A 14,278-nucleotide genomic window follows, 5' to 3' on the forward strand; every position below is an offset into this window, starting at 1 on the left:
ATGCTGTGGTGAGGATTAAAGGTGGTTTCCATGTGACTGAGTGGATTCTGTAGGGCCTTTGGGGATACTGACATGCATAGTACACTTAACCCTTGAACAACACCAGCTTGAGCTGTACAGGATCCACTTACATGTGATTTTTTTTAATAAATAGTACTACTGGATCCCTGGTTTGTTGAATCTGCAGATACGGAACCATGGTTACAGAGGGTGGGTGAACTGTAAAGTTGTATGTGGATTTTCCATTGCACAGAGGGTTGGGATCCCTAACCCCTATAGTTATTCAAGGGTCAACTGTATATTCTGGATGATATAATTTCTGGGCTAAATGCTATGAAAAAAATAAAATTGGGTGATGTAGAAAAGAATGTGAGCAAAAGGCCTCACCGAGGGGGTGACATTTGAGCTAAATGAAAAGGAGTCAGCCATGGGAACATCTAGTGAAGAACATTCCAGGTGGGAACAGCCAGTGCAAAGGCCCTGAGGTGGGAACAAGCTTGAGTTTGAGGAATATCAAGAAGGATACAGCAGAGTGATGGATTTCAGATGTTTAAGAAGTAGAGCCTAATGTCTTGCTTTGGCCCATTTGGGAAGGAGGGGCACAAGGGTTCAACAGCAGAGGGTGGGTCCTAAGCTGGACCACTCCCTCTCTAAGGGCAGCTGGTGCCATGCATCCTCACATGAACTTGTGTGACCTGTACTCCCTTATGGAGAGAGGAAGGAGGATCAAAACTTTGCATTGGCCTAAGTGCTTCAGACACGTGCTTATATTTTCATTCTCATGTGCACTGTGCCAGGTAGGAACCATTGTTATTCCTGCTTTACAGATGAGAAAACTGAGGTCTGAAAGGGAGCATTCCTTTACCCAAAGTTGTAAACTTAGTAATAGAAGTATCAACCTTCAACCTATGTTCCTTCACTGACCAGCATGGGTACCTGCAGGTATTGGGGGTGTCTCTGTCCCCTTTGGGGACTCTCAGAGCCCTCAGGGCACTGGGCTCCAGTTGTCCATCACTCCTAATTCGTGATGCCAGCAGATCAGTGGTGGGTGCTTGTCCCACATTTGCTAGATGAACCTGCTGTGGGTAGGAGTCTTCAGGGGGTGGAGGAGTGGAGATGCACAGGGCTCCCTTGCATGGGCTTGCCATGTGGGACATCACTGGAGGTGAGCCTGAGGAGGCTTGTCTGGATGAAGACACCAAGGCCCTGCAGACATGAGTAGCAGGGTTCCCAGGGTACCGCACTACTGGAGGTGTGCTGTTGCCTGGGCTCCATCACCAGGTAGATCGTCTAGGCTGGTCCATGTGGGTCACTCTGCTCCTTCCCATGGCTGGGAGGTGCCCCCTCTAAATATAGCCCAGTGTGCTGAGCTCACGCCTATTTTCAGCCCAGGTTGGGAGGCAGCCAGGCCTTCCCCAGGCTCTCAGAGGAGCCACTGCTGCGTCTATCTGGTCCTGGTACTAGGCACTCTCATCGACCCTCTGCCTGCCCAACACCCACCATGCCGGAGGAGGCCCAAGAAGGTAGGAAATGACTGTGAGGGAGGGTAAGGCCCCAATGCTGTGACCCTGTGGACCATGGAGAAACCTGGCCCCTTTCCTACTGACCTCACTTGAGTAGTCATCAGTCACCATGTCCTAGGTCAAGTAAAAGTACTGGCCCCCTATGTGTGAAGGAAGGGCCTACCATGCCCCAAATGCCTCCTCACCTCATACCTGTACCCCCTGCTGAGGACACCAGGGAGGGGTTGGGGGCAGGGGAGGGTCAACTACAGGCTGTGCCCAAGTGGGTGTGGGCTGGGCAGGCTGGCCAGTTAAGCTCTTCCTTCAGGGAGGGCACTGGGACTGGGGGCAGGCAGTGGTTTTGCAAAGCATTTGGGCACATGACCCAGGGACTGGGAGTGGATAGGTTTCTTGCCTCCAGTGTGGGCCTGTGTGGCCCCAACTGGCTAAAGGTTGGGGTCTCTTGGCCTGGCCGGACTGACTTCTAGTTAAAGACTTTGGTGGCCACTTTCCTAATTGACTCACAGCATGCAAGATGTATGGAGGCTCAGAGGCGCCAGAGCAGGGACCTGGTAAGCTTTAGGTACAGTGCTGGCCAGGATGCAGGACCAGCTGCACCAAGGCTCCAGCTTGGCCCAACTGGTCAACTCCCCCCATCACAGTTTTGACATTTTATACTGAATGGGAGGGGCCTGGCCCTGGGTGTGGGAGTGTTTGCTTCCTTTTGAGGGCTTTTTTTTTTTTGAATATTTATTTATTTATTTTTGGCTGCGTTGGCTCTTCGTTGCTGTGCGTGGGCTTTCTCTAGTTGCGGCGAGTGGGGGCTACTCTTCGTTGCAGAGCACGGGCTTCTCATTGCGGTGGCTTCTCTTGTTGCGGAGCACGGGCTGTAAGCGCCCGGGCTTCAGTAGTTGTGGCTCACAGGCTTTAGAGCGCAGGCTCAGTAGTTGTGGCGCATGGGCTTAGCTGCTCCGCGGCATGTGGGATCTTCCCGGACTAGGGTTCGAACTCGTGTCCCCTGCATTGGCAAGCGGATTCTTAACCACTGAGCCACCAGGGAAGTCCCCTTTTGAGGTTTTAAGGATGGCACTTACTATGTGTTCTTCCTGGAACAGAAAGAACTCAAGATCAATTTAAAAGTGTGGGAAAAACAGCCAAGTGCACAGAATTTAATGCAAACCCCAATCCACCACCACCCAGACATAACGACAGACAGCACTGGTTTTTGTTTTACACATTTTTGAGCATGTCAAAGGTCAGTTTCAAGCAAATCATGAAGGTTAAGGTACTATTCTGAAAGTGTTAGACCCAGAGAGCCCAATCACCCTTAAGTCTACCAGGAGGTATCCCGCCAATGCCCCTGAATTTGTTATCTAGCTTCCAGCTAGGCATCTGGAGATCTTAAGGGGCCAAGATTTTTTTTTTTTTTTTTTTAATTTGGCTGCATCGGGTCTTAGTTGCGGCATGCGGGATATAGTTCCCTGCCCAGGGATCGAACCCGGGCCCCCTGCATTGGAAGTGCAGAGTCTTAGCCACTGGACCACCAGGGAAGTCCCAAAGGGGCCAAGATTTTAAGGGGAGGGGTGGAAAGCACCACCAGAAGAAAATATAATTTTTAGAAATCACAAAATAAATACTTCACTGGGTCCAAAAATAAGTAAGTAAAATCACAAGAATGGTACACAGCCCCAGTGACTAAATGGGCAGAGGCTGTGAACTAGGAAGCCACACAGATATTGGTGAGGCTCCCCAAGCAAAGACCCCCAACAAAATTGGTCAAGAAAGGCCTTTTCTCATCTCCCAACTTAGCAAGTATATATGTGCACACTTATGTACATAAATTTTTTTCTATGGAGATGCCTGTTGGTGGCGATATTGTACTCTTTTGGAGGCTGTGGACAACTACTCCAGAGGACAATGTGATGATAGGTTAAAAGAAAAAGTCCCTGCTGTTTGACCCAGTAATTCTACTTCTGGGAATCCATCGTTAATAACTATTGGGAAATTGGGGGAAAGCCTTTATACTCAATGACGCGTGTCCTTTTCCAGGGGTTATTAATTTAGGAAGGGGATTGGAAACAACCTAAATGCCCAGGCAGCCTGGAAGAGATACCTGAGGGGAGACCTCAAAGGCAAGTGGAACAGTTTGCTAACAAAGACGGGTCTCCGCTCATGATGTTGAGTGAGAACAGCAGGGTTCACAGCAGAATCACACTTAGTATGTAAAAGGAGGCAGAGCTGAGGCCAGGAGCAAAAGGCAAAAAGCTGGCTAGAATAGGGCTGCTTCTGCTGGGGACCGGGAGAAGGCCCCAGGCACAGGGTCTGCAGGGAAAACTGATAGCAGAAGCAGGAATGAACTTCATGGGCTGTGGGTTGAGTTCTCCAAGGCTGATAAATTCTCTAGAAACGAGCAAGCAGAGAGGAATGCCTGAAAGTCCCTGAGGTGCTTGGAAGGAAACAAATGTAAGTCAAGCAGCACCTTCTGCTACTGTGGGTGAAACAGGTGTGCGCAGTTTTCACATTGTCTTGCTTCCAAATCACGGGTCACTCCTGAGTTGGTTTTAGGGGATCAGGAGCCAAATGCCCCTGCTACCTCTTCTGAGCCCCTGCTGCCGCTCGACGCCATCTAGAAGGGAGGGCATGACCTGCTGGCTGAATCAGCCCCACGCTGCCCCTGCAGACACCGTGGCACCGACAAGGAGCAGGGCACCACTGGCTCCTAATCATGTGCAGGAGGTTCGCCTACACCGGGTGGAGTCCATCAGCGATCTACACAGTGGAGGTGAAAGGGTGCAGAGGGGTGGGACCCATGGACTGGGAGAAGGGAGGAAAGCAGGCGCACCTGCCGCCCTCCTGATCCCCCGTTTGCCCTGCAGGTTCACTGTGGCCCTACCTGGCTGAGGAGGCGCAGCCATGGGATGAGCTGCTGGGCATCCTGCGTCCACCGATGTGCACCCAGACCGGCTGCCGTCCCGTGCACAGCCGCGGCAGCTTCCTGCTGCTGCTTGCACTGCTCGTGCTCACCTGCCTGGCGTTGGCTGTCCTGGCCGTCTACCTGAGTGGTGAGGAGGGCGCAGGAAGCCAGTGGAATGGAGAGACCGAGGCAGTGAAGGGCTGGGAGGGTCGGGTGTTGTGGGGTTGCATGTGGTCTGATAACCCCCCCCCGTCTTAGTGCTGCAGAGCGAATCCCTACGCGTTCTGGCACACACACTGCAAACGCAGGAGGAAATGCTGCTCAAACTCCGGCTCGCCAGCCTCAGCCAGCTGCGGAGGCTCAACTCGAGTGAGGCCCGAGCACCCAGTTGAGATGCCACTTGGACCTGGGGCCTGGGGGTATGTGCAGGGGGGAATAAAGTGGCCGCTGGTAGCTTTCCCCTCTCCCACTACTGCTCCACACTACTTCCTTAGTGAGGTTTTCGTATAAGAGCCTGATCTGACCCCGCAGCTGTCTGCCTTTCTTGCCTTCTCAAGCTAGGCCTAGCCAAGCCTTCTGGTGCCAGAGCCCCACTTGGTGTGGCCCAAGGTCAGAGGAAGCGACACCAGCCTCCTGGCTCCTCTTGGGGCCTGTCAGCACCCTCTGGTGTCCTCCAGATAGCAGGTTCAGGAGTCTAAAAATAGCTGCCTACCCTGGTCACCCAAACTCTGCTGGGCCTCCCAGTGGGGGTCCAGCCTCTGCTCTTGAAAGACAGGCTGGGCTCTGAGTAGGGGGAGGAGGGCCCCTGGGGAGAGATTATTTTGGAGAGCAAAGGTGAGATGGAGATAGGGAGGCCCAGCTGGGCCCAAGCCTGGGTTGGTGGATAGGGAGGGCAGGCAGAAACACCCAGAAGCCAGGGCCACAGAAGACTGCACATTGTTTAATTATCTCTAAAATCTTTAAAACTCAGCATATAAATCCACTCCAGGTAGCCTCACCGCCCCACGTTGTAGTGGCAGTTGTCCAGATACTATCACCTCCCCCCCGAAAGTTGGTCATCCCAGGGGAGCAAGGCCTGAGAAAGGGACAGCCCTCTTCTGCCTGCAGCCCTGAGACAGGGCAGGAAGTGGCCACAGGGCCGGCACAGGGGCAAAGCGTGAAGGTCCCAAGTGGCCTGGCCTCCAGCCACCCGCCCCCATGTCTGTTTTTGGTTTTGTCATTAAAAAAATAAAGCGACAATGCCTGGCAGGGACCAGGTGTTGCACTGTCTTCTGTTAAAAATACAGGCAAGGATGTGGACAGTCTCCTCTTCGGCTGGTCCTGCCTCACAGGATGTCTGCCCGCTTGTCCCGCACGCGGCTGCGCGCCTTGGTCCTGGCTTTGAAGGCAGCAGCGTTGTACAGGTGCTGGGGTGGGACAAAGAGTGAGGGTCTAGTGAGCTGGGAGGAGGCAGCCCAGGGCTTCTCCTCCAGCCCCTGCAGAGCTCCAGGCCACAGGAATGGAGAGAAGACAAAGGGGCAAACCTTCTCAAAACGTGAGATTTTGCAGGCCTTCAGGGCAGTGGCATCCAGCACCAGCACAGGGCCCAGACCAAAGATGTCACGGAGTAGCTCGTTGTTCTGGGGGCAAAGAAGGCAGTGAGCTCAGGCCAGTCTGAAACAGCCAAGCGGGGTACCCCTTCCCCGTCCGCTTCCCCACCTGGAGGTGGTGGTGCATGCCGGAACCCAGAGCGTCCTTGAAGGCAGCATAGACCCGGCGCCGAGCCCAGCTGTCCACATAGAGCACCTCGAGCCCGAAGCGGACTGTCTCCTCCTCACACTCGCCGCCCTGCAGGGTAGAGGGGCTGTGACTGGGCTTGGCGGCTATGCCTAGGGGTGCACCCTCACTAGGACGCATCCCTTCTCACACGTACCTCAACAGAGTGCAGCACGGCCCGGAAGGTAGAGCGTTGGCGCCGGCGGTCAGCCTTGGCCCGATACTTGTTGCTGTCAGTGGCCAGAGTGCGCAGCGTGCTGCAGAGGGCCTCCATGTCCTTGTAAACAAAGTCCTCCTGCAGTGGGAGGACGTAGGAGCAGAAGCCTGAGCTCTGTTGGCTTTTAACGCAGTGGGGTCACCCAAACCCTTCCTTTCACCAAGAAAGTCATTTTCTTCTCTGCCTGACCCTCTCCTGCATCCCTTCTTGGCCCCTGCCTGCTCTGGACACCTCCGCTAAGGGGCCCCATCAGAGCACTTGGCCTCTGTGTTGGGGCTACTTCCCCTCCATAATGACCTAAGGCTACCTTGTTTTCTGTGGCATCCCCTGCACCCAGCCTGAGACGGGCAGGTGGTATCAGCAGGCACCCTCCCCTGCGCCCCCCCACCCCCCGCCATCTCTCACACCTCAAGGTCCCGGGTGAGCTCAAAGAGCAATGCGATGGTCTCGCCGGCAGCCATCCGCAGGTTCACACTTTCACTGGACAAGAGCTGGGGCAGCCGGGGCAGCTGCCTGGGGAAGGGGCAGGCTGAGCCATGTGTGTGGGCTGGGGGCCTTTCACCCTTCCCCTCCCACTCCCAGTGGGCAGTCACCCCTACCTGTCCAGGATGCGGCTGATATGGGCGCTGGGGCAGATGGTGAGTAGCAAGGCCCAGGCCTGCAGGGCAGCACAGAGCAAGCCCTGAAGGCTGACAGGGACCACTGGGGCTGTGGAGCCACCCACACCACAGGACCGGCTGAAAATGCCTTCCAAGCAGGTGAGGCAGGAGACCAGGTCCTAGGGGCACAAGGAGGCAGGGGAGTGGCTCAGGGGCAGAGCTAGGGCCTATGTGCTCTACTGCCTGTGCCTGAAGGCCACTTACCTGTACATCGGTGGCAGCCACGTAGCAGCCCAGGCCAAGAGCAGAAGCGCACTGCTGGGAGGAGGGCAAAGCCAGGCCGTGGTCAGAGGGTGAGCCTGGGTTCCCAGCCACGGGGCTCACCCTTGGAGCAGGGGAGCCTAGAGGCAGGTGGAACCCGTGTCTCTGCTTAGGGATTAGGTGAAGGAAGGGTGTCACAGGACAAGGAACACTCACGTGGAGCCGGGCAGCAGGGCTAGCTGTGCTGTCACTGAGCACAGAGACCAGCAGGGGCTGCAGGCTGTGGAATAACTCCTCACCCTTGGGTCCAGGACCCAGCTGAATGCACAGCAGGCCTAGCACAGCAGCGGCAAGGGCCTGTTCCTCGCCCTTCCCTGCAGGGATGCCTTCCAGTCAGTCAATGCAGCAAGGGCCAGTACCCAGCCAGTTCAGGCCCCCCAGGTGCGCCCCCAGGCCCAACCTTTCTTGAGGCACTTTTCCAAGGCATCAGCCAGTGTGAGGCGGCGCTCCAGCAAGAAGTCGGGGAGTAGGTGCGCTGCTAGGGCCAGACGCAGGCTCTCAAGAGCACCCTGCCGGGTCTTGGCACTGGGGGAGGAAGAAAGGGGTTTTGTGGGCCAATCCTACCTGGGTCACATTTGGCATGGGCTAAGCAGGGACACGGGAAGGGATTGGTTGGAAATCAGGGGTACCTCTTGTCTGTGAGGCAGTCCACATATTCCTTCAACTTCTCCTCAAGGTCTTCCTGCTGACCCTGCTCATCCACGGCATCCCCCCCTGCAAGGCCAGCTCGTCATCCCCGCTTCTTGCCCTAGCCCACGGAGCCCCACTGAGTCCCTGCCATATTCCCACCCACTCTCACCAAAGCTTTCCTCTGCTGCGGGGCTAAGAAGGCTGGGACATTCACTGGTGGTGCTGCGGGCCTCACTGGCTGCCTCATCCTCACTGGAACCTGAGTCAGCTTGGGTACTGCTCCGGGCACCTGGGGAGGGTGGAATGGGGCACATGGTCTGCCTTCATTGATGAGCGATGGCTGGGGTTACCTCACCCGGCCTCATGACCCCACAAGACAGAATGCTGCCCTTTCTCAAGGCTGGAGTGGGAGGCACAGAGGCTGGTGCCGGGGACTCTGAACCAGAAAGCAAGAGAAAGGGAAAGAAGTCTATCTGCTGGGGAGAGTCACACGCCAGGCCCAACCTAGGATATCCTGGCAGGCTTGGTGAGCAGATCCTCCCTGAGACTAGAGCTTGCTTTAAGAAGGAGACTTAGAGGTGGGCAGAGGTGGAAGGGGCTGCACAGGCCCTACCCAGGCCTGTGGCTCAGCCTGCAGTGGGGCATATCCAGGCGCATCCTGGGGGAGCTCAACCACCAGCCCAGATTACTCCCCAAAATGGCCAGGGCAAGGGTCAGGGAAGTCTGACAGAACCGGGGTTCAAATCCCAGCTCTACATCTTAACAGGGGTGTAACCAGGTCAGGTGCCTACTCTTCAAAGCCTCAGTTTCTCCGTTGCAAAAGAGATGAGAAGCACCTCTTCTGGGCAAGGTTAAGTGAAGACAATGACTAGACAAGTGACTAGTTACACTCTTCCGTGGGCCAACAAGCTCATCAGGTCACCCATCAGCACTGGGGGCAGAGGCCCAGCTCCTAGTGGATGTAGGTGAGTGCACCAGGCCTCAAGCATACTGTCTCCTGAGCCCCACTTGGTCCACTCCAGGCCTTCAGCCCTGGGTGGATGGACACACAGGCTCCTCCTGACCCTGGGAAGTGCAGAAAGCTGAGTGGCCCCTGACTTCATGAGCCCTTGAAAACAGGTGAACACAGGGGGCTGTGAGGGTCAGCAGAGCTGGAACACTTATGTGTAAGGGCAGCTGCTGCAGCAGGAGCCCCAGGCAGGTTCTGGTCACCAGGCTGGCCCTACTTCCAGGAACTACGTACATACTCCCTGTGCCTGCCGGACAAAGTCCATTACACACTGCTCACTCCTCTCTCACTACCCTAGCTGACCAAAGCAGCCCAGCCTTCCCTCATTTGTTTCACCATGCCATGGTCCCTCCAGATATCAGGCCCTCGCCCAGCGTGTTGCCACTAAATAGTGCTCTCCTCTTCACCTTCTCAAGACTCACCCAGAAGCCCCTCCCCTGAGGCTTCCTTGGTTCCTGTCTGGGACTGACACCACTCCATGAACTTGTCCCCCAGCACTAGGCCTTCTGGAGTATTGCTACTTTCTTCAATGTCCCCTTGTAACCAAGCAGGACCCTATGGGGTCTTCCTGGGACAGACCCCTCCACCATATCCTCTGTTGTAGTTCGTCTCTTAAGTTCCTAGATAATAGTATCAGATGCACATTTCCTGAGTTGTTTTAAAGGTGCCAAAACCACCACCAAATGGAAGAAGTTAACTACGTGATGACCATGAGCACGTAGCCCCTACACCTACTGGCGCCTAAGGATTGATAATGTTAACACCATGATACTGCCCTGTTACCTCACCATCGACCAGTCAGAGAATTGTGCACGAGCTGATCACATTTGCTGGGACCCCTCTCCCTCACCTCGCCTTTAAAAATGCTTTATAGGGACTTCCCTGGTGGCGCAGTGGTTAAGAATCCACCTGCCAATGCAGGGGACACGGGTTCGAGCCCTGGTCAGGGAAGATCCCCCATGCCGCGGAGCACCTAATCCTGTGCGACACAACTACTGAAGGCCACGCGCCCTAGAGCCCGTGCTCTGCAACAAGAGAAGCCACCACAATGAGAAGCCCCCGCTTGCCGCAACTAGAGAAAGCCAGCGCGCAGTAACGAAGACCCAATGCAGCCAAAAAGAAAAAAAAAAAGTGCTTTACAGAAACCCTTCAGGGAGTTCAGGGTTTCTGAGCACCAGCCACGGCTTCTCCTTTTATTGGCGCCTTACAGTAAACATTACACTTTACTTCACCATAACCCAGTGTCACTGATAGGGACAGAGTAAAAGGACAAAGCAAGTAATTAAATAGTTAATCCCAGTAAGGGATTATAAGAAAAAAGTATGGGAGACCCCTGTAAGTTAATGATCACTCAAGAAAGCAGGTTTGCTTAACCACAAACCCATGCAACAGAAGCATGAGACATGCTCCAAAACAACACAACAATGGTGGAATGTGACCCATATCCTGCCCAGTGAGCTCCATAAATTAATGATTCCCAGGACACACTCCTCTGCATGCACTAAAAACAAAAATATAAGCAAAGGTTGACATTATACTAAAACTTGAAATGAATTATCGTATTTTATTATACATTACTGCCTTTTTGCTCATTTCCATTGCACCATGACAGTCCTGCTTTGACCATGTAATGACAAAACAACTCCTCACATGGAGGAGGAGCTGATGATGGAAGCCTGATGTCTACTCAAGGATGAGGAAGCAGGTGGTCTTCTCCCCCTCCCCACTCTCCCTTTGATTATAAAACTGTAGCCCACTAACTTGTACCCAATTAATTTGGCTATATTTGGTAAAAATGGTTATTTTAAAGAAAAAAAATTTTTTTCACGCCTACAAAAATTTATGTTTTAATAAATATTAAATTTTAGTTTTGCTAATTGAGGTCAGTATCTACTGTCTAAAACTCACTTTTCAAGACAGGATTAAGATGGCAGAGGAGTAGGACGGGGAGCTCACCCTCTCCTACAAAGACATTAAAAATACACCTACAAGTGGAATGATTCACACACACCTACTGAATGCCGGAGGAACACCTCAGACTTCCAAAAGGGCAAGAAAACCACGTAACCGGGAAGGACAAAAGGAAAAAGAAAGGGAATTCCCTGACGGTCCAGTGGTTAGGACTCCACGTTTCCTCTGCGGGGAGGGGGGCGGGTGGGGTCACAGATTCCATCCTTGGTCAAAGAACTAAGATTCCGAAGCAGTGAGACTCGGCTTAAAAAAAAAAAAAAAAAAAAGGCGGGGTGGGGAAGGAATCTAGACACTAGGAACCTAGTGCCCCAGGGAAGGAGCAGTGAAGGTAAACATATTCCAGCACCCTGGGAAGCCTGATCACTGACAGGGACCTTAGCCTAGACAAAGGGGAAGGTCCAGATCCTAAGAAGACAGTGCAGCAACGTGTGTGCAATGGCAAAAGGAGAGTAATCTGCACGTAAGGTAGGCACCTCCACCCTGTGCAGCACCCTGTGCACCAGAGCCTGAGACGCTCCTCTGTTGGTGGGGGCGGGGTGCTGAATATCAGGCTCCAGAAGTCAGACCAGGGTTGGCTGTGTGGAGACACTTGAAGAGGCTGGACTGTGGCAAATGAAGGTGTACTCCTAAGAAGCCTAGGTCCGGACTTCCCTGGTGGCGCAGTGGTTAAGAATCCTCCTGCCAATGCAGGGGACACAGGTTTGAGCCCTGGTCCAGGAAGATCCCACATGCCACAGAGCAACTAAGCCCATGCGCCACAACTACTGAGCCCGCGTACCACTGAAGCCCACACACTTAGAGCCTGTGCTCTGCAACAAGAGAAGCCACCGCAATGAAAAGCCTGCGCACCACAACAAAGAGTAGCTCCCGCTCGCTGCAACTAGAGAAAGCCTGCACATAGCAACGAAGACCCAACGTAGCCAAAAACAAACAAACAAACAAAAAAACGCAGCAGCAGCCTAGGTCCACCAGAGAGGGAAGGCACAATTACTTGGGGGGCCGGGGGGGATATGGGAAGAGGGGTGGGAAAAATTAGGGGGCTGGGATTAACATTTACACATTAATATATATAAAATGGATAATCAACAAGGACCTGCTGTAGAGCACAGGGAACTCTACTCAGACCCTGTATCTGATAAAAGGAACTTTCCTGGTGGTCCAGAAGTTAAGACTCCACGCTCCCAACACAGGAGGGCCGGGGTTCGATCCCTAGTCAGGGAACTAGATCCTGCATGCCACAACTAAGACCCGGTGCAGCCAAATAAATAAATATTTAAAAAAAATCTGAAAAAGAGCAGATATATGTAAATGTGCAACAGAATGACATTGCTGTACACCTAAAACAAACACAATATGGTAAATCAACTATATGCCAAAATAAAAGAAAAATTCAATTAAGAAAGAAAGAAAGAAAAGGAAAGAAAAAGAAAAGGAAAGAAGGAAGAAAGAAAGAGAGAAAGAAATCCCTACTCTATTCCCCTCAGGCCTCAGGGACCTAGGCTGGAGTCACATCCATGGAGCTTAAGCAGGTTGGGTCCAAAGGCAGGACCGCTGTGGGCCTGAGCGAGCTGGGGAGGATGTGCCAGGAGATGAGCCCTCTTGGACCTGGAGTGCCTGGTCCCTTCTGGATGAGACAAAATCTCCAGATCAAGGCGGGCCCTCCTACAGCTAAACCAAATATAGTGCACCCAAAGGATGGTGGACCCTCTGGGCTAGAAGAGCTTTGAAAAGTCACCTGGGGGCTTCCCTGGTGGCGCAGTGGTTGAGAATCCGCCTGCTAGTGCAGGGGACACGGGTTCGATCCCTGATCTGGGAAGATCCCACATGCCGCGGAGCAACTAAGCCCGTGTGCCACAACTACTGAAGCCCATGTGCCTAGAGCCTGTGCTCTACCACGAGAGAAGCCACCACAATGAGAAGCCCACGCACTGCAACGAAGAACAGCCCCCGCTCACCACAACTAGAGAAAGCCTGCGCACAGCAACGAAGACCCAACACAGCCAAAAACAAATAAATAAAATTAAAAATTTTTTTAAAATAAGAAAAGAAGTCACCTGGGCTGCACATCTCCTGGTGGTGGAGTTCCCACCTCCATCCTCCTTCCATAGAGTCCCCCACCAAAGTACGCTCAATACCCTCAGCATCGTGGTTTTACAGGGGTTGCGATTTGTCTGGAGGGTGAAGGGTAAGAGGGAAGAAGTAACGAGACACAAACCCTTGGGTGTTTCTTCTGGCACATTCTACTCTCAGTTACAACCCAGGAACAGGACTGTCTTTAACTAAGGCCCTGGTTGCCCTAAGACCCAAAGTTGGGCATGCATAACCCTGCCACCATGTGGCAGTTAAGAGTAACAACAGGGCTTCCCTGGTGGCGCAGTGGCTAAGAGTCCGCCTGCCAATGCAGGGCACACGGGTTCGTGCCCCGGTCTGGGAAGATCCCACATGCCGCAGAGCGGCTGGGCCCGTGAGCCATGGCCGCTCTGCAACGGGAGGGGCCACAACAGTGAGGCCCGCATACCGCTAAAAAAAAAAAAAAAAAGAGTAACAACAACTCTAAAACCAGTGCTTCTGGATACTTAATATTCACAAGGCCTGTGGGGCTGTAAATAAATGATACCTGCCCTAGAGAAATGTCTGGGAGTAGGTAATCAAAACAGAATTCAAAACAGGGCTGACTTTCAAAACCCGATTTAAAGAGGTACATTTTACTCTCACTGTTTCAGAAAAAAAAAAAAAAAAGCACACAAAAACATACTCAGCATCGCTAATTATTAGAGAAATGCAAATCAAAACTACAAGGAGGTATCACCTCACACCAGTCAGAATGGCCATCCTCAAAAAGTCTACAAACAGTAAATGCTGGACAGGGCGTGAAGAAAAAGGAACCCTCCTACACTGTTGGGGGGAATGTAAAAGGGCACAGCCAGTATGGAGAGCAGCAGCGAAGTTCCTCAAAAAACGAAAAATGAGCAATCATGTGATCCGGCAATCCCACTTCTGGGCGAATACCCAGAAAAACACCATAGTTCCAAATGGCTCATGCACCCCTACGTGCACTGCAACAGTATATACAATAACCAAGACAAGGAAGCAACCAAAATGTCCATCGATAAATGAATGGATAAAGAAGATGTGGTACATATATACAATGTAAAATTGGCCACAAAAAAGGACAAAATAATGCTATTTGCAGCAACAAGAAGGACCTAGAGATGATCACAAACATCTTATGATATCACTTATGTGTGGAATCTAAAAATTGATACAAATGAACTAATTTACAAAACAGACTCATAGATTTAGAAAAGAAACTTATGGGTAATTCCCCATGAGTCCAGTGGTTAGGGCTCTGAGCTTTTT

The 14,278-nt window shown here is 52.6% G+C and overlaps 2 protein-coding genes across 4 annotated transcripts in view; one reads left to right on the top strand and one right to left on the bottom strand.

The window, feature by feature from the left end:
- Nucleotides 1-1,501: 1,501 nt before the first annotated feature.
- Nucleotides 1,502-4,823, top strand: LSMEM2 (leucine rich single-pass membrane protein 2). The gene is made up of 4 exons (XM_027121468.1): nt 1,502-1,523; nt 4,183-4,284; nt 4,379-4,564; nt 4,675-4,823. Exons 1-4 carry the CDS (start codon nt 1,502-1,504, stop codon nt 4,806-4,808), a joined length of 444 nt encoding a protein of 147 aa, XP_026977269.1. The 3' UTR covers nt 4,809-4,823.
- Nucleotides 4,824-5,336: 513 nt separating this feature from the next.
- IFRD2 (interferon related developmental regulator 2) overlaps nt 5,337-14,278 on the bottom strand; it is a 33,086-nt gene continuing 24,144 nt past the window's right edge. The window contains exons 2-12 of one of the 3 annotated variants that reach the window (XM_027120881.1): nt 8,108-8,227; nt 7,938-8,022; nt 7,709-7,833; nt 7,465-7,622; nt 7,252-7,302; nt 6,988-7,166; nt 6,796-6,901; nt 6,329-6,466; nt 6,115-6,243; nt 5,940-6,035; nt 5,337-5,822 (exon numbers count right to left, since the gene is read on the bottom strand). In XM_027120881.1, the coding sequence (XP_026976682.1) occupies nt 5,742-5,822; nt 5,940-6,035; nt 6,115-6,243; nt 6,329-6,466; nt 6,796-6,901; nt 6,988-7,166; nt 7,252-7,302; nt 7,465-7,622; nt 7,709-7,833; nt 7,938-8,022; nt 8,108-8,227 (1,268 nt within the window). In that variant the 3' untranslated portion in view covers nt 5,337-5,741. Of the gene's footprint in view, nt 5,823-5,939; nt 6,036-6,114; nt 6,244-6,328; nt 6,467-6,795; nt 6,902-6,987; nt 7,167-7,251; nt 7,306-7,464; nt 7,623-7,708; nt 7,834-7,937; nt 8,023-8,107; nt 8,228-14,278 lie in introns of all 3 variants that reach the window. The other 2 variants (XM_027120880.1, XM_027120882.1) reach the window with 2 other exon arrangements.

Source organism: Aethalodelphis obliquidens, unplaced genomic scaffold (assembly GCF_003676395.1).
Source record: "Aethalodelphis obliquidens isolate GAN/ISIS:26980383/991018 unplaced genomic scaffold, ASM367639v1 scaffold22, whole genome shotgun sequence".
NCBI lineage: Eukaryota > Metazoa > Chordata > Mammalia > Artiodactyla > Delphinidae > Aethalodelphis > Aethalodelphis obliquidens.

What these genes read in the sequence shown, in the direction of transcription:
- LSMEM2 (XM_027121468.1), top strand. Translation starts at nt 1,502, where the DNA reads ATGCCGGAGGAGGCCCAAGAAG. An exon ending in GCCGGAGGAGGCCCAAGAAG is followed by an intron (nt 1,524 to 4,182) that starts GTAGGAAATGAC and finishes CTGCCCCTGCAG; the next exon opens with ACACCGTGGCACCGACAAGG. An exon ending in CCTGGCCGTCTACCTGAGTG is followed by an intron (nt 4,565 to 4,674) that starts GTGAGGAGGGCG and finishes CCCCCGTCTTAG; the next exon opens with TGCTGCAGAGCGAATCCCTA.